Source organism: Syngnathus typhle, linkage group LG18, assembly GCF_033458585.1.
Source record: "Syngnathus typhle isolate RoL2023-S1 ecotype Sweden linkage group LG18, RoL_Styp_1.0, whole genome shotgun sequence".
Taxonomy (NCBI): Eukaryota; Metazoa; Chordata; class Actinopteri; order Syngnathiformes; family Syngnathidae; genus Syngnathus; species Syngnathus typhle.
Window position 1 is genome coordinate 9138240 of NC_083755.1, and position 20969 is coordinate 9159208.

Sequence of the window (20969 nt, forward strand, 5' to 3'; positions counted from 1 at the left end):
GGCTCCCAAGTTAATGGTCAAAGTGGGCTTTGCTACCGGCCCCATATAAATGATGGTCAATAATTTACGATCACTGTCAAACTTGATCAAAGGTACAACACAAATTTCTATGAAACTCAAACTATATGACAGAATACTATTTTTTGACAAGGCTGGTCTTTTTAACTAGAGAAATGAAGAAATTGTAGCCAACGATTTGGTGAACGATTCTTTTGAACAAATATTTTGAGTGAACCGATTCTAAAGAATTCTAATCGTACATTCGAGTCAAGCCTCATTCCCTGGACAGTGTCATTGGCGGAGAAAATGAACACCTGCAAAGAACATGTCACTTCTGTTTCCACTTGGCTTGACTCGGCAACAATCGCTTCCTTCATCTGTCAGACTCTCGTCACACTGCACAAGATGGCAAAAGAAAAAAAACAGGGGACAGTGTAGTAACAGAGAAAGGATTTTATCCATAAAAGTGTCCAGATTAAAAGGAGACATCGGAATTGGGTGAAAACATCAGATTATACAAATTTGCTACAATGTGAAAAAAGGACGATAACATTCATACAATAACACATCAGATTAAAACGTCAACTACATACATCGAAGAAAAGTGCATGTTTCAAGTGGAAATCAGTGCAGTAAGCGGCAAATTCCAAAGGCAATTAAAACAAGTTTCCTCACTCACTCACTCACTCACTCACTCACTCACTCACTCACTCACTCACTCACTCACTCACTCACTCACTCACTCACTCACTCACTCACTCACTCACTCACTCACTCACTCACTCACTCACTCACTCACTCAGACAAAGAGAAAGAGTTCCAGCTTCTTGGTGTGAAGATGTTGCGCCAAGTTCTGAATGCGACACAGACGCACGTTGTGAGCATCTCCGGCGTTGTACACACGGAAGATGTGGTAGCGTTCTTTCTTGGTCAGCGCAAACTGCAGCTCGTTGGCCGAGAGCACAATGAAGGCCTTCTCTTTCTTCCGGGTGGACTTTACCTCCACGTACAGCACGTCGGACGCAACGCTGTCGTCCTCCTGTCCCGCCGGCCCGAAGCTCAGCTCAAAGTCGTAGGGCTGACCGCTCTCGCCGCTCTGGTTGCACCAGACCACCCGTGTGGGACGGAGCGGGTCGGCGCCGTCTCTCCAGTGGCAAAGGAAGGAGTGGACCAGCACTTCCCCCCATTCGCCGATGGCTTTCAAGTCCCGGTCGTCAGAGATCACCACCTAGATGAGATCAGCGCCATTCAGTGAGAACGCTCCACATGAGATCTCTCCAATCAACTCCGAAAACACGGCCCGACATTCCGCATAAAGGCGAATCGGCAGGTGGCGAACTGCAAACGTATTACTGGACCGTATTTTGGCTCTACATGTGCTGCTTCAGCATTTGTGTTCAGATATTTGACCCGTGGCGGTCGGCTTCCATCGAAAGCAACACGTTCCAAAAGAAAAGTACTGACGGTGGAGGGTCTCTGGCAGGTCACGTCCAAGTCTTCGAGTACGACATGTGAGGCCTGGTGTTTGTCACACGTGGGAAAAAGGAGGTTCAAAGGAGGTCTCTGGCTTTTTTCTTGCGAGTCTTTGAATACGCTGGGCACCACTACTGCCTCTGGCACAACCCTAGAGGAGAACACAAATAGAGGATCATTGGAAAGACTCAGAGGTGACGATGGACTTTTGAGGACATACAGGCTGTCGGGAGCGGATTGCTCGCCCGCCGCCGCCTCGCTGGGCTGCGCAGATGGAGCACTCGGAGCTGCTTCGGGATCAGTGAGGTTCTTCCCCTCGCTGTTCTGCGTGTGGCCAGATGTCCATGTTTCACTCGCTTCAAGAAAGAGCAGCAAAATACAAATGATTTTGGGTTTTGATATACTTCTAGTGACATTGATACTTCCAACAAAGTCCGATGCAAGGATAACCTGGAGGTTGTGTTTTGCCGGCAGCAGCAGCAGCAGCAGCAGTAGCACAAGTATTAGGCTGGCTCGTAGTTCTCTCAGGTCCTGGTTGCTCTGCTGGTTTGCTGCTGGCGGCCCTGAATGCTTTATCCCCCTCGTGGTTGCTGTTGTCACATTTGTGTGGAGGAACCACATGGTTGCTCCCCTTGGCAGAGACGTCACTGTCTTTGGGCGGGGCGGGAGGTGGCCACATCTTCAAAACGGCTTCTACCGCGGCTTCGTCGGCTCGGGCTGTTGCGACGAAAAACAAGGGACTATGTGCTTTTCTGCAGGATTCTGGAAACAAACATGAATCCCCGCAGTCACACCTGAGTGAGGGTTTCCGGTATTGACAATAGATGCGCGTGGAGGCCAGGAAATCAATGTCACTTCTCCTTCTTGTTGAGGGCGAGGTGGCGCTGATGGCAAAGTAGGACATCTTGATATTGCTGGAAAGGAGAAAAAGGTCAAATGTAGTCATTTTGCTGTGTGTCCGCTCCTCTTTCAGGTCTTTGAGGACTGGAGACAGCTGCTCTTTTGAGTCACCGCAAATTTACATATGGAAGGTAGGGATTCGTGTGTGGAGGGCTTTGATGCATAACTGAAAATAGGTCCACAGATGTGGGATGATACTGGTGAGTGTCACGCAGAGAACAAGATACATTGCAGACGTAAGAGTTGGCTGAGTGACACAAGGTCCGAAAAACGAGCCGTGCTTTCTTCCAATTTGATTTCATGCTCCAGTTAGCGTGCAAAAGTTACATGCAAGTCATCTGGCGCCATTCCACGAAAGACAAGCACATCTCTAGTGCTACACAATATGAAAGGTGCAGCCTTACCTTTTTCCAGGGTCACCTCTGGCCGAGGAGGCTCTGGGACTTCCCATTGCTCCTCCTCACTGGGCAATTCTCTGATGTCCTCTTTCATCAAGAACCTCTTCAGGGCTGCCGGATCCTATTTTGGTTGGAATATATCGATAGCGTTAGACTTGAATTCATTGTGGGATAAATCTTGTGTCATGTTCAACGGTCAATTGGTGAAGAGGTCACATATCGCTTACACTGAGGGACGCAATCAAGCCGCTCAGGAAATTCATCAGCTCTTTCCTGTGGCCGCTCTCTGTGCAGAACAGTTTGACCAGCTCCCTAAAACACACGATGCACAAATAGAGCTATTTGAAGCGTGCAACCTTTTTCTAGCTTGCAAGTCCCGCATCGCACACAAACCTGCAGATGTCCAGCTGGGCTGTGAGATGGTCTTTTTGGATGCACAATTCCTTCTTATCCTTCAGCAGACAAATGACATCGGTCATCTCCACCACAGCATCCTCGTGGTCATCCAAATCCAGCTGGTAGCGGAGGTACAGTTTACCCACCTGTGAATAGCAACAAATTAAATAAATAAAAGAAAAAGTCGTAACCCCCACACAAGAAAATAGAAATTCCAATATTTGTCCGACTGACTTGTGCAAATCTGAGTAGCTTGATCTTTTCTGCGATGTTGTCCTGAATCAGTTCTGAATAAACACATGCCAGATCCTCATGGTGGTAGAGGAACCTCTGGACATGGGGGATCAGTGATCGCACCATGGCCTGCATGGGTGCACAAGGCCTCCAGCTCTCAGTGAGGGACTCCATGTGGACACACTCAGATAGCAGGCGGATACCGCAGATGTTCATGAATGTCAATCTGTCATTCTCGTTGAAGGTGGGAATGGCTGGCTCGCCTGGCGCTGTCCTCCCTGGCATCATGAAAAAAAAAAAGCTCATGTTGTTGCATCATACTTTATATCAATGACTCGACAGTAGCTGAAATACTTTGTCGGAATTAGCAGCATACCAGAGAAGGCAGTATTTTTCCTTTGGGAGGTCTTCTTCTCTGCTGGCGGCAGATTGAGGAGGCAGACTTCCTTCCGGGATTTGAAGATCTTCTCCAGTTCTTTACTGTCAGCTATCATGGGTTTACGTGCCAGGCTCACCCAGTTCATATCTTTGGTGGGGAAGACTCTTTTGTCACACACCATACCTAAAGAAAAGAAAGAGCAGCCAATTGACATTGCATCTTTTTGGGGATCTGCAAAAGGCCCCCCCCCCCGTTGTGCGCTCACCTTTCAAAGTGGAGGCGTAAGTGAGATGGCGTTTGTACTGAGGCCGGTCCTCATGTTCGCCGGACACTTGGATTCGACACTTGGCAGCTGAGAGACATGATCATCCATGAAAAAGGAACAATGATCAAACGAAGACCAAATTCTGCTCTTACCAAGCGTGGCGTAGAGCACCGACACATCCTGAAGCACTTCAGCAGTTGGAATGGGAGATGACGAAGCGATGACTTCCAAAAGAGCCACGTATTGCTTCATGTTGGGACTGCCATCCACATTCAGTAACTGATCAAATACAATTGACAATGTGATAATCATGGCAACGATAGCTTTCACCTCTTTTTGGTTCGAGTTGGTAGCTTACTCTGATAAAGAAGTCTTTCATGCCTTCCAGTTTGCTATAAAAAGGAGCCAAGACAGTGGGCTCCTCAATGTGGCCACCACGCATCAGTGAGCTGTAGCGCTGGAACATGTGAGTGGGGTCACTCCAGCACACCTCCCTCAAGTGGTAGAAGCGTCCTGAACACCAGCCACTACTTTGCTTGCGGAAAAGCAAAAATTGGATGAGTGGATTCAAACAATCCACCATTCAGTGACATCGAGTACCTGCGGTATTCCACTTGGACGAATACAGCCGGGTTATGCTGGAAGAGTTCCTGGAGGCTGCTCTGCGGACAGTTGGTGTGAAGGTAGGAGTAGATGTTGTGGAGGTGCTGAATTGTGGATGTGAAATGTGCCCCCTCTGGCACATTATCCAGGGACGCTTGTTTATCTTTGATGCACCACTCCTTCAGATAGGTAATCAGCTCATCCACGGACACGTTCTGTCGGATTCCTAAAAGAGGCACAAAGGATGCAGCCAGTGAATTGGGCTCAAATCGATTGTGGGAAAAATGGCCAAACTTACCCAGGGCTCTGCTGAACTCGCTGGACTTCATGTTCACATAATAGACGTGTGTCCCAAGCAGGTCGGTAATTTCAGGCGCGTTCAAGTAGACTGCGTTTGGACAGAGGTACGCAAGCTCGCTCTTTTCCCCTTCCTGCGGACGAAAGGCTGGCATCCATTGGAGACGACACAGGTGGTGGTAGAAGGAAGAGTTGGTTGTTCGGATTGGCCGAGCGTCGCTGTCCATCACCTGAGCGGTGAGGTACTGCGAGTAGCGATGCCTGGAACACAAATGGACAATTCTTATTCTTTATTTATTTGATTGATCAGTGTAAGCGAATGCAAGGCATGTTTCCAGAGTCCTGCCGGATCCGTCGTTTTCAAAAGAGTCAAGTGAATGCATCTGCGGGACAATCTTCCCAGGTGGCCAAACATGACCTACCCTGTGTTCCAGTTGGTCGCCAGCAGATTTAGCAAAGCCTTTCTTTGCTCCACGAGGCAGGGAGCAGTCAGTTGGGCTGTGGCCAGGGCATGAAACTCCTCGCACGGGTAGTCGTCAATGACGCAGTTCTCTCCGGGAGTTTGGTGCCACGTCGCGCTCTCCGCTGACCATGGACTGGAGCTCTGCAAGTTCAGTGCAAACCACCAACAGAAAGTGTCTATATAGGTAAGCTAGTTATTGTGAGCATAGATTTAGATGATTACGAAACTAGGAGGTGAAAGTCGAGCAATGGCGTCCTCACCAGTTCTTCGGATGTGAGCGTCTGTTTCTCTTTTCGGATGATGAGACCATCGCTGACACCCAGTCTGGTGAACAGTTGTCTCCAACCTGCCAGATCATTGTCTGCCTGCAAGTACTTGGGACTCAGCAGGACCCAGTCATAACCTGGTCGATGGATGGATGGATGGAAGTCATGGAAATGTTATCGCCGAGGATCCGAATAGAAAAATAAAGCAAATAGGATGCCGTTAGAGCACAGATGTCAAACTCAAGTCGTTGGACTGTATATTCGAGCCATCAATGTAACTTGAGTGTCTTGAATAAGTACCCGGAAGTGTCTTTGACAGGTCCATGTTGTCGTATGCTTTTGAGAAGTGTACCCTGCTCTGTGCAGGGCACAGCAGACCCTTGTTAGTAAGCACTGGTACTGCAATGTCTGCATACTCCTGGCTGGAGATGCAGTGCTGCTTGATGAAAATCAGGTAACTCACAATCACCGCCTCTGGCTTTGACTATGGGGAAAAAGAAAAAAGGGAGATTAAGATGAGAGAATGAGAATAATATTAAAATAAGCTTGTTTAAAAAAAAAACCAAAAACATAAAATCACTCTTCTCTCAACTCTAAGAACCATCTAAAAAAAAAAACATATTTCTACCTTCCATTTTTCGTTTCGCAACACAGGGTAGATGTGCTGCTCGAGCAGCTCCTGCGGCTCAAGTTGATGAACTCCGAGTCTTCTCAGCAGCTCCTGCACTTGCTGACTTTCCAATGCTTCCACGCAAGTCATCAGAGACGGGTGAACTAGGTTGACATCCTTGTACAATTCGGACAAATATGCTGTGGGCGGTAAAAAAAAAAAGGATGACTGTCGCTTTCAAGTATCGTGTCAGAGTTATCGGTGGTGCTGTCATTTGCTTTCCCACCAAGATAAGAAATAAAAATGGAATGAGATTGAAGAAAATCTAAGGAAAATGAAAGAAGCCCAAGAACGGAACTTTGAGAGGATTGGTAAAGGACTCCACACAAATGCGATACTTTTGAATTGTAGGAATCAAAAGAATGCCTCACTCATTCATTTTGGGCTGCTGAAATATATTTGACTATGTACACCTAAATCAATTGCATTGCCCATATTCTTAGAGAACGCCTGCCTGCCAGTGACCTACATTCCAAGTCTGCCACTTTGTCTCTGTCCTGCTGAATATTTGAAAAGAGTGCACAGTGATTCACTCCGTGGTCTCTCTGCTATCACATACAACTTTGTACACTTGACTTCCCCTCAAAGCTGAAGAGTTCAACATTCGCAGTGACTCACTCGCTGACCTGGAAACAAAACTTCACTCACATCATCATTCCATGCCTATTGCTATATCCTTCAATGTTGAGTTTATAAATTGAGAAATAAAAAAAAGAAAATTCAACCAACTATCTGAAAGCACGGCCTGGCAATTAAATGCTCGGTTCAAACCAAACGTGTCCCTTTACTGCAACTCCTCCGTGATGCTCGTGACTCATAAGAAATAGATAAGAATGCAGGAGAGTTGCTCTGAGTCATGCTCGCCTTTCTAAACCTAATCTGCATTTAGGTATGATGACGCAAAAACCAAACGCTATTCTTCACTCTTGCTATTTTGAACGTATAGCAAAAATCCATCAATTACCAGTTTGGGCTTTCGTTTTCTTTGTCTTGCTTTCTTCCACTGGGAAGAAGACGCTATCTCCATCCAGTGCCACCACACGTCCATCAGCAAGAGGGATTATGGGCAGAGTCCTAAGAGTCTGCAAAATGGAGTCCCCGTCTCCATAGCCATGTTCCACAGCCCTGTAGTTACAAACAAGAAGTCTGGCCAACTGCTGCAGGCCAGCATCTAGAAGAGAAAGAATGATCAGACTTTGTGCAAAGAATTACAAATGATTTGGGTAGACAGCTCTTAAAGTGCATCAGTCATTAAATTGATTGCTTTTAAATAATAACAAAAGGCTACAGAACAGAGCAGCCAGTGGATGAGTAGGAGTAGAACAAATAAAAAATGAATTTAGGATGAGCGGCCGCAAATATTTCTCATCAAATCAGCAATATAGGATTGGTCAATCCAGAGTTTTGTTTGTCTATTTCTTCTGTACATGTCCATTATTTCACACTAATTAGTAGGCCAACGTAAATGGTAACATAAGTTCCAAAAAATCTGCTGTCCGTTCACCTGTGTGGATAGTCTCTTCTTTCATCAGCTCCTTGGCCATGGCTGTGGTTACCGTGGTAACATCAGAGCCCCTCAAATTGCGAACTCCCAGGTGGGTAAGAAGAGAGGCAGGTGGGGCAGGCTTTAGACTGGGATGCAGATAGGAGAGCAACAGATGCTTTTCCAGCTCATCTTGGTTGATCACCTTGCGAATCACAGCATCCTTACACACTGCGATTTGGGACGGGAGCTTGTACACAACCCGACCGTCTGGAAAAGAAATCATCAGGTTACAAACAAAAAATGGTTGGTTGTTTGTAAGACATCTTCATTTGAAAGGCACAATCAGAACATGCTGTCGTTGCTCCCATATATAATTGGACCGAAATAGAAGTCCAAACTACTTGATTAGATGATCAAATTAAAATATATGTGCTTGCCATGGCAATGACAAAGACGCCATCCCCCATATTTCAGTGTATAAGCAAAAATTTCTTTTTTTTTTGTTTAAATGATTATTATTTATTTTTTGAAAATGATTTTTTCTTCATTTTATTCTGGTTGCGTTTGTACACCATGATCTTTTAAGCCGAGCAGGTGCGAGTAATACCTGAGCCGAGTGTAGGCAGGAAGGCCTTGCCCTTGAGCAACTGGATTATCTGATTGGCGACGGGTTTAAAGAAGTCCATCACCTCATCAGGCAGGGGAATAAACTGCAGGGACTGGCAGAGACCGCCAAGGCCTGTGAACTCTGGGTGATCCTTTCAAGAATAAAAATAAAACAGCATCAAAACATGGAAGTCTGCTCATTCTTTCTCTCTCGTGTGATCGATCCCCATTTTACATTCAAGTCAAAGGTCACTAGATGGCTTACATTGAAGACTTTCATGGCTTGAAGGAAGAGTTGTGGTATCTCAGATCGGAGCCACTGGTTCCATGAGCTGTCTCTGTCGACGTCCTCTCGAGAAGAAGGGATGTCAAAGTCACCTGAATGGAGAGGAAAAAACACATAAGGAGGGAGCATTAGAATGATTCATTTGGAGCCATGATTGTAAAAAAGCAATTTCGTTTTATATTTACATCTCCAGCCTTCTATCAATTTATTATGTTTTTTGGTCCTTGATTCTTCTTTCACCTAGCTCTCTCACTAGTGTATTCTACGTCAGCCTTTTTCTTGCCATGATCTAAATTGATGTGTCTTACATCAAGTTGCATTCATGTTATTGATTAGGGATTTTAAGGTTGCAGAATTTGAAGGTGACTGACATTTAGTCAGCAATCTTGGAGCCCATCCAGGTTTAAAAAGAAATATACTTTGGACTGTAATGATTGCCATTGCTGACCCTTGCTGGTACACTTGAGTACTGCCCAAGATTTGTTTGGTTGTGTGATTTATCACTGGGGTCAATTTGAAGCCAGCTAAATATGAACTCATTTAAAAACAAACAAACAAAGACACAACCTTGTACGATGAAGCGGAATCCAAAGCTGCGAAGAGGCAGGTAGGCAAAGACGGGCTGTTTGGGCGGTTGGCCTATCATGTCACTTCCAGAGTTGTCGCAGTCAAGTTGGAAGGCGAGGGCAAGCTCGGTCGTTTCCACATTCTCTTTAAGCTATAGGGGGGAGAAAAAAAACAAACAAAAGAAAAAAAAAACACTCACGGTGGGATAACAATATGCTCATTGGAAAACAATGCACCATAAATTGAAACTGCTCATACCAAGTAAATGAACCCCAAATAAATAATAGTTTATATTTTTGTTCCATGAAATGAAAATGACATTTTGTTTTGAATATTACAGTATCCATAATCGAACGTGGCCTGACCAACCTCAATAAATGAAAACTTCATTTGCTGCACTCCTGTTGTAAACTATTTGAAATATATATGATATAAACGATATGATATAAATGATATAATAATATATTACAAAAAGAAAACAACTCTGACATACGTTATGACGTGCGGTTTAAATGATCAGTCAATACATGTTACCAAGGTAAACCTTATGAGGAATTATGTAAATGAGTTTTTGAGTGTGTCTGTGCACCGCGTAACAAACAGGTGTGTGCGTGACTCACCATCTTGGGCTGCAGTGTACTTTTGACAACTAGCCAGCGCTCAGTGCCATCGGAGTGCTCCACCTCCAGCACATTATGATTCAGGTCTTTACGAGTCATTGTTACAATGCGGCTCTCGGCCTGCAGGAGAGGAGAAGGCGCATACAAAAAACAAAACGGCTTGGATTTAAGCACACGAGCAAAACAAATGAGATTTATCAAAATGTGCCAGAGGTACCTGATTGTAGATGGTAATGGAACGTAGTCGGTGCAGAAACAGCAGCAGGGAAGGGTGCACGTCATGGAACAGGTTTCGGGTTTGATGGCACTCGGAGCGTAGAGGAAGGCGGATCTTGGTTGTCCAGCTGGTAAGAGAGGTTCATTAGCTCCAGTGTTTGCTTCTTTTGTCTAGTACACAATTTAGAATTGCTGACCCCTCGCAAATGCTCACATTTGAATGCTATCCGCATAGGGACAATCTGAAAGGTTTGTCAAACTTCCATTTTAACTGGACTGGCTGACAGTGAATGAGCTACTCTCTGTTTAGGTAGCTGACTCTAAAGTAGGGTAAGAAAATCAAAGATATCAGACCTGTGAGGAGGAAATGGCTCCTTTAATTGTGGCTCCAAAGGCCTCTCATCATCAATCCAGTGCGGGAGGATGTATCCTATGGGGCCACATGTCTTGTCGAAAAACAAATGGAAGCCATTGGAGTGAATCTCTGGACGGTCTGTGACTTTGAATACCGACTTAAAGCCAATCCCCTTTTGTCCTGCACACATTAAAAGGATTATAAATACACACAAGGCTTACTTGTGGCTTGCACCAGGTCTTCTAGTAATTGTGGATTTGGAATGATATGCATGACTAGCATATCAAGAGCAAATATTTCAATTCCATTTTTGTGTTTCAAATTAGGTGTGTTGCTATATGCCTCCCCGGCATTTCAGCTGCCTCTCCTTGAGCTACATTGTTACTAAAAATCAAGTTAGCCTTGGTTAATAAGGACATGTTTTATATTCAAATCACACATCTTGTTTTCTCAACAATAGGTGATCGGCCCCAAAACGGTAAGAAACCTACCACGTACCTATGTATCCATATTTATGTTTGCCCTTGGTACTTTGACCCACATCACATATGGCCTTTATATTTGCCTCCTGGAAGCCAGTCTCGTTGTTGAGAACGGTGATGCAGTCCTTCTCAATCACAAAAGCCAGTGCTGGTATAGCATCGGGCTCTGATGGGTAACTGTTGTCATCTGCATTCTGGAAACAAGGTAATCATAATAATTCATTACATTTCTATCGCGCTTTTCAAAAACTCAAAGACGCTTACAATGAGTGAGTGCACATCAAATAGTGGCTTCCTCTTTAATCCCACTCAACGGCAAACAAGTCTTTTTAAATGTTCTTTTCAAGGTTCATTCAAGATGTTTGCCAAACAGTCGGCAGATGTTAAGCAGATGTTTGTTCGCCTGTGCTTATCTTAGCACTGGGATGCTATTATTAGCAATAGTTCAATATCATTCCCATAGTGTGTTAAAGCTTATAAATACCTGTATAAGTTCCAAAACAAAATGTGTGTCTTTGCTGTAGAGCTCGGTCGAGAGGCGGTCCAAACTTCTGCCAAGTCGGTCCTGTTGCACCTGCATTAGGTTCTGACCTTCAGCTGAGAGTTCCACACCAATACCAAATCCTTTTTTTCTGTCATAACGTAAACAAACAAGAGAAGAAACCCATTTTAGTTTTGAGAAATTGCTACCAAAAAAACAACAACCCATGAGCACACACCTTATCTCCTCAATGATGTTCCTGTGGACATCGAAAGCAGGTTCCGATTGACAGGTTGCCTTCTCCTCTTTGTTCAAATCCAGGATTTGCGGCTGATTGACAATAAGACCTTGGACCTCACTGCTTTTAGTTGACATTTCCTCATTTGACAGAGAAGCAAAAAGCTCTTCTTCAGATAATTCTTCCTCCACTGGCTCGTCTCCTTCTTGTGCCCCATTCCCTAAAGCCAATTCAAATAGTATATAGTTGTATTCTATTTGCCGTGTTAAATGAGTTCATATTTGTTCTTGTCAATTGTAGTTGACAGTAAAAAAAAAGCAGACCTTTTTGAAGGCTGGGGTTGAGATGACTGGAGGACAGACCGCTGTCTGTCGCATTGTCTTCGAGGCCGCCGTTCTCACTCACGCTCATCACACCTGACAGACGACTGCGCTCAGAATCCACCGCATTCCACTGAAGTCACAAATAGCACATCAAATGAGAACTTTGAAAAGAGACGTGACTGACGACGAAAAAAGAATAATAGCCTTCACCCTTGTTTGGATGTTGGGCTGATGAAAAGGTCCTGTGTAGAAGGCACCGTATGGCTTTGCTGATGTCAGCTTTTTTTGGTAGTCCTTCAGCCACTCTGTGATGCCCAGGAGGATTCCCAGTCGATGCAAACAATTGATGTGCCTTGGGTTTGAATGGGCCGCGGTGATTAGGACCACTTTGGACTTGGTTTGGCCCAAGACTTTGGACAAAGGCTCTAAAAACACCTGCAGGTCACATTCCTTTATGAGCAGTGATACCATTTCATCAAATGCATGTCCACAGTTCTTTTTTGTCCAATCGTAGCACAGTGACCTCGTTGTTCATGAAAGCGACCAGCTGTATGTCTTAACAAGGTTAGCGAAACCAAAGTTAGCAAACAAGCCCATTAGTCCATAAAATCCCCCTTGTAATTGTGCAATCAAGTGCAACTGACCTGTTGCAAAACAGCCTGGCAGATTCTATTTGGAATTCGAAGCAAACATTCCAAAAGGAAATGAGCCACTGTGCTGTAACATGACATGTCCTCTTCAGCTCGAGAAAGATCTAGACACCAGAGCAAATGTTAGCGATGGAACATGGCTGTGTGTATATTCCCGTTGAGGCTGAAGCTACCTTCTTTAGCCACAGCCGCGGCCAGGGAACTCTGAATATGATTAGCCAAGAGGGCCATGGGAGCATTTGGGATCCCATCAGCTACAACAATGGACACTAGGTGTCCAGCTGTTCCCACCGGGTCAAGGGTCATGGCGGCATTGGCGAAATACTTGTCTCCTGTGTCTGAGGTGATCCTGAGCAGCAGACACGGTGTCACCTCCAAAGCTGCCAAGTCTGTATTTTCTGTTATTGATCCAAATGCATGGGTTATGTCAACAAATAATATTCCACTGTACAAACAGCCACCCACCTGCATTTCTTTCAATAAAATCTTTGAGGGAGCCATGGAAAGGTTGAAATATGAGCTCCCATTGACTCCATTCATTCAAATCCTCTAAGAGAGGACAGGAATGCAAACTGGCCAACGCCTGGACCTTTGACATCTCCCCAAGCCGCCCCACGGCTTCGCACTCACTTTTGGCACTGGTGATAAGCAAGCGGAGAGAAAAAGTTGCTTTGTCTGTGGCATGCACGGATGGGGTGCTTTTGATTTCTGCCAACCTTAAAATGCCGTGCCTGGCGAACATGGTGGACTCGTAAAAGACTTGGCTCAGTCCTCCTCCGGCTAGGTCTTTCTGACGCTGGACTAGTCTGACCAGTGTCTGCAGCGAGCCGTAGCCCAAGTCCCGACTGTCCTGCACTCCGTAGTGGGATTGCAATGCCAACTCCACGTGGGACAACTGTGAACATTCAAAGGAGAACAATATGTTTGCGCTTCGTCATCATTGATAGTTTAGAGTCAGTTTACAAGAGCAATCTGTGGCCAACTATAGGAATGGAGAAATTGTTTCCCAAGAAACAAAGTTTAATGACCTGAAATGGTGGAATGAAAAACATTTCCAAGACTTTTATATCAAAAGGAAAAACATTTGTGCCTTAAGATAAAAGCCATTTGTAACCTTCAAATGTTTGGTGTCAGGACCATCATAAAGTGATTTATTGGACGTCAACTCACTTCATCTTGACCACCAGAAGTATTTTGCCCACATTGTTTGATGAACTCAAAGATGTCTTGTTTGGTGGGTCTGAAAAAACTTCTTTTCACATTTCCCTGACTTCTCAGAATCAAAGTGGAACCAAGCACGTCCTGCAGTAGCTGCATTTGACACAAAGCACATGTTTTTCAAGATTCAAGAAGAACGGTTAGCATTGAAATACACACATACCTGAATGTGTTTCACCAAGAACCCCAAGAAGCTGCCTTGACCCAAGGACGGAAAGTCTTGAGCCTGGAAGTGTTTGGTCAAATTCCTCTCTAAGATGGCAATATCGGCCAAATGGATGGCTGAGTTCATCGAGGATAGGCTATCTTTTAGGTACTGCTTCACTTTGGCTGAAAAAGCCATTCAGAATCGGGACTTAGTTGCCACAGTCGACGTATGGAGCAAACAATACATCTTGACTCGATACCTTCACTGGGCTTGCTTGCGGCACCGCGTCTGTCTTCCATTGGCGCTTTTCTTCCAGAGCTTTGAGGAGTTTCTGCTTTCAGCTTCTGGTCCTGTGGGATAGCTAGCGAGGCACCACAAATTGCCAATTGAAAGAGAGATGTTGCCAGCCTGTCACCTGACACTTGGGTTAGGAATTTCCGGATATTTGCCTGTAAACAATGAAATGGCACACAATCACTCCAATAATTACTACGCTTGTGAAGAGCGCTCATCTATCTACCTACCTTTAGCACTGGAGAACTGAAGAGCTTTTCTGCATTTGTGAAGACTTCCAGCACCACTTCTGCTGCTGTCAAGGAAGCGTATTTCTTCCTGAGCTCCAGGTTCTCGGCAAAGACGGAGCATGCGCCTTTGACAGGATCCAGGACAACCTTCTTCAGCTTCATGAGACGCTCCCGGGTGTCCTCTTCCAGTTCTTTCTGAATGGTTTCTTTAATTTGATCCATGATGCTATGCTCACAACGACTGACTTTATTTAATGACTGAGAGAGACAGAGACATTTGTTTTGGATTCGTTTCAAGGATCGACTCCGGAATAAAATGTCGACTGAAAGCTTACCGATATGGACAAGCCGAGACTGGTTATCCTGATGCCCAGTTGGTAAGGAGACTCACAGTTATAATGGTCAGCTAGATACTTCATAAACTCAGCCAGGTCGACCTTGGGCTGCTTCGACGTTCTCCTGTAACTGCGAAGGTGCTAGAAAGGAGAAAAAATAAGTCATCAAAACGAATCTCACGATGACAACCAAATATCCTTTAACACCTTTAAGATGTCAACTGTCTCAATCTGGGGGATATCATCGTCCTTGGTGTTACTGTTCATCTTGAACATGCGGTGGATGATGGGGAGTTTGCAAAGGGGTCCCAGGTTCAGCTCTTCGTAGCGCTTCTTGTCCTTAAGAGCAGCCAAAGTCTGCCCCAGCTCGTACAAGGTGCAGACGGATGCCGCCGCTTCAGCCGACTGACAGAGAAGACGACGACGTCAACGACAAAGCATGACATGGGAAAGTTCTCCTTTCATTGGATAGGACTGGCCGCTAACCTGAATGTACATCGAGATCTCTTTCTCCAAGTAATGAAGGTCGTTCAGGGCCTGAATATTTTGTGGATTGATCTTTTTGGATTTAAGTTGCATTAACATGCACGTCCTTGCCATCACCTGAGATGAGTCATCGAGAGAACAATTAGCGACAGCACATGACACCATTTTCCCCATTCCATCTCCTGTGCGTTTGTTTTGACTTTGTCGCAATGTTTCATCGACACCCATTGCAAAGGATTCTTTCGTCAAGCAAGTGTTTGAATGCGCCTATTCTGGTTTGCATCTCACCTTCTCTTTGGTGACCAGCTCTCCTTCGGCTGCAAGCTCTCGTCTCACACCCTCCATCAGACTGCTGAGTACGTCTGGATGTAAATTGGTATACTTTTTATCTTCATCGTTATCCATGGCTTCTACGGCCCGCATATTATCTCCATGTACTTCTCTCAACTGAGCATGAAAGGCTTTTCTAAAAACAGGAGCACTGAACTCTCCCCGACTTGCATCACTGGCTTTGCTTGTACCCGCTCCAGCTGCTTGCTGTAATCCTGAGGACAAGACAAACAACGGTTGACAACAAATGTGGCCAATCACATTTGGGTACCAGCGCTTCCAGTACCAGCTGGGAGAGGCAGGTTCTTGAGAGAAGATGATTCCAAAGTCTCATACATGGAGAGGTAGAGTTGAACCGGAAGCTTTTCCCCAAAATGATGAAAATAGCAAACTTCCAGTAAATCCATGGATGGTTTCGTTAGTTGGTATTTATCAGCTACCTGAAACAAATGGTGGAATGGCATCATTTGAAAACATTCTCCGACATCTTATATGGCTTTTGGTTTGTACTGATTTCCATTTGGATCGAAAGAATACTGCACCAGTAGAGCGAAAAACACCATTCTATCACTCACCTCTCCAATCTTCTTGTGCAGATGCTGTCGCTCCAATTCATCAGTGAGCTTGGATCCAGTGGGAGGAGATTTATCAGCAATGGACTGAGCTGATTCTGAATTGAAAGGTGTCGGCGCAGCTCCAAGTGGATCTTGAGCCATCTTGTGGATCACCCGCTCCCCAATCACAACCAGATCCTTGTCTAAAGTTGCTACCAGGGCAGCAACAGAAGTGAAGCCCGAAGATTTCCATTTCAGCTTTGAGTCGTATTTCAGTCTGTAGTCTTTTGACAAATTCTCCAGAAGAAGCCCTTCTGGATATTCTTCCATCATGGCCACTACATTCTCTGCCCTCTTAACCTTCTTTCTTTCCTTCCTTAGTTTGGTGGCGTCACAAACGGCAGCCTCATAGGCGATAGCACTTGTTCCCGCAGCTCCGTTATTGCACTTGTAGTAGTCCTTGTGAAACACAATTTGTTTCTCGACAACCAAGTCGTCTTTCAAAGCAGCTAACAGAGCAGCATTGGACTTAAAGCCCAGGTCGGATATGACTAGGTTACAACGGTACGTCTTCTGGTAGAACAGACTAAGTTTCCTTACGGGGATCCCTGCTGGGTGCTGCTTCACCAAGGCCACAATCTTTTCAAAAACATTCTCCATCTTGATTAGATCTGTCAAGTGGAAAAACACATTCAACAATTGACACCTTAAAGCAGTTATAAAAAAAACAACAACATTCAGAACAAGAAAGGTTTGTAAATGTAAATCTCGACTGTTTGGCTGTTATTTCACAATCCACATTCACCAATTTGGAGTTGGCAAATCTGATCAGACAATGGACAAGGTTTTGTTTATTTACGGCTGTTACCACGGGATGACTCAGCGTTAAGGAGACACCCAAATCATGTGGCCGCCTTTGCAATTAGAGTACGACGTGCACATTCTTGTTAAGTTAAAAAGAGGCAAAGCCTACCTTTAAAGCATTCTTGTCTGGAGTTTCAGGAGGGGGTGCAGTCAATGGAAACCTTTGAAAAAGGCACAGCACCTAGGCTGTAATGGAGACAACAAATCCGTTTTCGGGATGTTTTGGACTCAAACCTTTTAGACAAAATATGAACTTTGTAAGAACCCTTGCCCCGGCCGGCCGGGTCCCTAAAAAAACAAAAGACACCACAAATGTCCAATGTTGTTCCTCAAATGAAGTCATTGTTTGACAAAACTGCTCCGTGAAGAAAACATGATCCAGTCTTAATTTTGTAGCCATGTTTTAGCCTCACCGTGTCAGCAATTGTGACAAACTACATTGCGAAACGACTTGAACCACCAAGTCTTTGCAGTAAGTTATCGACCGCGGCGGTGTCTTGTGAAATTCTATTTCAAATAGAGAATGTTTTCATCAATCAATACACGGACGGACATGTTTTGAACAATGAAGTAACTACGGCTATGGTACCCAAGCAAAGCTAAACAAAGAAAACCAAAATCCCTTTGTCCTAAAGCAAATGTGTTCCTACCTTTTTCCTCTTCTCTCTGTCCAGATCAGCTTGAAAGACTGAAAATGAGCCAGAGAGCGTCCTGGTTGGGCTTATAAATCCCTCCCTCGTCCTGTTAGGTTTCCATCTCTGCAGTTAAGGAGAAATGAAACTGAAAGTAAGAGGGTTGCTACAGGCCTCACTTTCCTTTTTCTGGAATACATTATGTGATTACATTCGGATGACATGCTCTCTACTCTGTATATGATATGATGTATATTATATATAATATATATACATACATCTGAGAGAAGTTGATACAGCATTTATTAGATACAATATAAAAGTATTTTCTCAAATAAATGATCATACTTGATAAGTAAGCCATATGGAATTTCTGTAAAACAATCAATAGAAAAGACAATATTGGACATGAAAATGAATGATGACGTCATAGCCATTCAGCCGTCTATTTTGATACAGTTAAATTCTTGTTCAAGCACCGCTGCTTAGAATGCCACAATATAGTTTGGAGTCTCATCATGAGTTGAGGGAATATAAATAAAGATGACAAATGAAAGGAAGGTGAATTGGACTATGGACATCTCCATGACCTTATTTGATATTGTTTCATGTTGCCCACTCTGCATTCATTGCAGCCTGGTCATCCTGGACGAGGGATACTTCCATCTGCTTTCTTATTTTTCCTGTTTTGTGAGTTTTATATAAATAGATATAAATGAATGTAGCTTAACTTGAATGACAAAACCGTCAAGGGAGAAAAGAGGTCATTTGTTGTTCCTCTTTCCTGCTCAACCCTTGCTGACTCATCCATCATGTAACCAGCAAGCAAAACTTACGAGAGCCAAGTGAAACGAAACACCATTAAGTGTTGTACTGGACTGTGAACTGCCACTTTATTACGCGTGTATTCAGATACCTAAATCTCCTCTTGCAGAATCAATAAAGTCTATTTTCCTAACAAACTAACTGAGACTAAATTTCCTTTTGTCCATGTTGGGTGCTGCCAAGTTATGACTGCATCACCTTTCACTGTATTAATGTGGCGGCTACAGATTTATGGTGCTAAATCCAATTGCTGTATTTTTTTTTTTTATAATTTATTTAGTTGATTCAAAGTTAATGTAGGAGGTTAATATAGAGAAAATATCATTCCAAGAAAAGTATTTATTTCAAAAACAGACAAGTCCAAATAAAATAAATAAATGATAAAATACAATTTTATTTATAGAGCACTATTAAACAACCACAGCTGCAATAAAGGGCTGTACATGGGATCAAACATAAAGGACAATAAAGAAAATAAATCAATTAACTTTTTACATAAAAAATACACAAGAAAGGTTCCTCGTCACATTGGCAATTCATTTTCCAAAGGGGCCAGGAGATACTGGAATGGCCGTTGAGTATCAAGGCAACATGCTAACCTTAACTGTGTTCTATAATAATAATTGTAATATTTTTTAATTTATTTATTTACATAAAATGCAATTTTTTTGTATTAGGGGACTTTAAACTTGTCTCTTTAACATTACAGGACTAAGACGTTGCAAATATAAATATACCTAATTGAAATCCCTCTATAGGTATAAAAAATAGCCTTTTATTCATTTTATTTGCACACTGAAGAGTGTATTTATAAAGCATATAAAAAAATGAACTTGCTGCCTGGATTTAGCACCAAAAAGATGAGCAACACGTCTTTTGTTTTTTTTTAATCGTGCTCTTATTGAGCCAATACATACATGTAGTCACCAAGAACATACAGTACCTTTCAGACATCACTTTGTTGGCTGGACTTTGGCTTCGCCTAGCCCGGGTCTGAGCATTCCCACATCGTGTAGGCCCTGCCTGCAAAGGGCAAAGTTGAGTCAGCATGACTTGTGCACTGCATATGCATCTATTTTGACGCTTATTGTTAAGACGTCTTGCAAAAGATGGACGGATGGATGGCCCTGGTTTGAACAGCAAACCTTCTGGACGCGTCACATATGACGACGTGCGTTATTATTGACAGAGGAGCAGCCAACACATCATATTGGAATTGAATAGCAAATTCAATATAGGATTATATTTCAATTGAACGGTATAGGACTGTATAGCGGAGTGCGTTGATGAGTGATCATCAGCAGAAGCTGCCGGCAGGGTCGGTAATTAAGCTAACAGGGATGCTTTTGCTAGCGGAACAGCGAGGCAAGCTATCGTTGATCGCGCGCTGTATAGCTTTTGGGCGATACCCATCGCTGGTATACACAACCAAATACGTAATAGTGCTAATGCGTTGGAACCTTACCATAGTCAAAATGGCGAGCTTTGAACCGCAAAACTCACTGTTGTTTCTTTTGTTTGCTAATACTTCCGGCTGACATGATGGTGCGTTCAGGTTCTCACTTAAAAGTAAGACGTTTTACAGAGGTGCAACACAAATTTGTATGAAAGTCAAACAATACGACAGAATATTGTATTTTGACGAGGCTGGTCTTTTTAACTAGTTTTTCATAATCTTTTAAGCGTGTTTACTTAATTATCCGAACTAGTGTTGTATGCATGATGTGTGAGTGTCTTTTCTGCAAGTTGCCTAAGACGCGCTTTTTGGTGATTTGAATTGAGCTTTCTCAGCTACCGTACACTTCCGCTTCAGTGAGCAGCTAGCTCTTCTTCAGGTTGTTACCTTTTGGGCTTTCGAGTGAGTCATGTCAACTTTTCCCAAGCTCTTATATTTGCTGTATGTATGTAAATGCGTACATGTAAACAATGACATGAAAGGAGAATCATTGTTAGTCGTTACGTCAGTGGAACTCGCTAGCTCTCGTGAAACAAGTGGTGGAGCGTTAGCTAGCACGCCCACAAGCAGCACTCACCCGGCTGTCAATCAATGGATTATCAACGAAAGCGTTCGACTTGAACGTTGTTTTTCGATGTTTTTCCATGTCCAACTTGAAGACTGGAGGCTCCACGTCGGCTGCTGGTCGTCCATCTATCTGCATATCTCCAAAGGTAACTCCCCATTTTCCATGTAGCATTATGCCTCTGGTAACTAGCAAGGTGGACCTTGTCCCGTTGATTATTTGGGCCGCAGTAAAAAGAAACAAAAGAATTGCTCTACAGTCGTTAAAGTTACATGTCAATGTAAGAAGTATCGTTTTGAAAAATGTACGTGCATTTTAACTTACAAAGTATATTGTGAAAAGTGAAAGCGTACCACTTTGTTCTTCAAATAATGACTT

General features: G+C 43.8%; 1 protein-coding gene across 1 annotated transcript; it reads right to left on the minus strand.

The window, feature by feature from the left end:
* Positions 1-438: 438 nt before the first annotated feature.
* On the minus strand, positions 439-20188 carry wu:fj29h11 (uncharacterized). The gene is made up of 50 exons (XM_061304868.1): positions 20036-20188; positions 19514-19593; positions 17764-17871; positions 17223-17299; positions 16271-16920; positions 15982-16135; positions 15654-15910; positions 15366-15482; positions 15087-15284; positions 14880-15020; positions 14545-14802; positions 14280-14469; positions 14036-14202; positions 13825-13965; positions 13371-13549; positions 13120-13292; positions 12828-13052; positions 12649-12758; positions 12215-12439; positions 12005-12134; positions 11682-11901; positions 11447-11594; positions 10979-11156; positions 10480-10660; positions 10127-10253; positions 9910-10029; positions 9290-9440; positions 8702-8814; positions 8438-8588; positions 7849-8097; positions 7309-7515; positions 6303-6484; positions 5975-6158; positions 5669-5811; positions 5368-5549; positions 4947-5206; positions 4646-4874; positions 4404-4575; positions 4198-4324; positions 4046-4132; positions 3778-3963; positions 3402-3679; positions 3165-3313; positions 2999-3083; positions 2778-2892; positions 2268-2387; positions 1924-2190; positions 1694-1829; positions 1465-1624; positions 439-1228 (listed from the first exon to the last, which is right to left on the minus strand). Exons 5-50 carry the CDS (start codon positions 16907-16909, stop codon positions 800-802), a joined length of 8640 nt encoding a protein of 2879 aa, XP_061160852.1. The 5' UTR covers positions 16910-16920; positions 17223-17299; positions 17764-17871; positions 19514-19593; positions 20036-20188; the 3' UTR covers positions 439-799.
* Positions 20189-20969: the final 781 nt, after the last annotated feature.

What these genes read in the sequence shown, in the direction of transcription:
- wu:fj29h11 (XM_061304868.1), bottom strand. Translation starts at nt 16,909, where the DNA reads ATGGAGAATGTTTTTGAAAAGATTGTGGCCTTGGTGAAGCAGCACCCA. An exon ending in ACATAAATATGGATACATAG is followed by an intron (nt 10,661 to 10,978) that starts GTACGTGGTAGG and finishes TAATGTGTGCAG; the next exon opens with GACAAAAGGGGATTGGCTTT. An exon ending in CAATCCGCTCCCGACAGCCT is followed by an intron (nt 1,625 to 1,693) that starts GTATGTCCTCAA and finishes GTTCTCCTCTAG; the next exon opens with GGTTGTGCCAGAGGCAGTAG.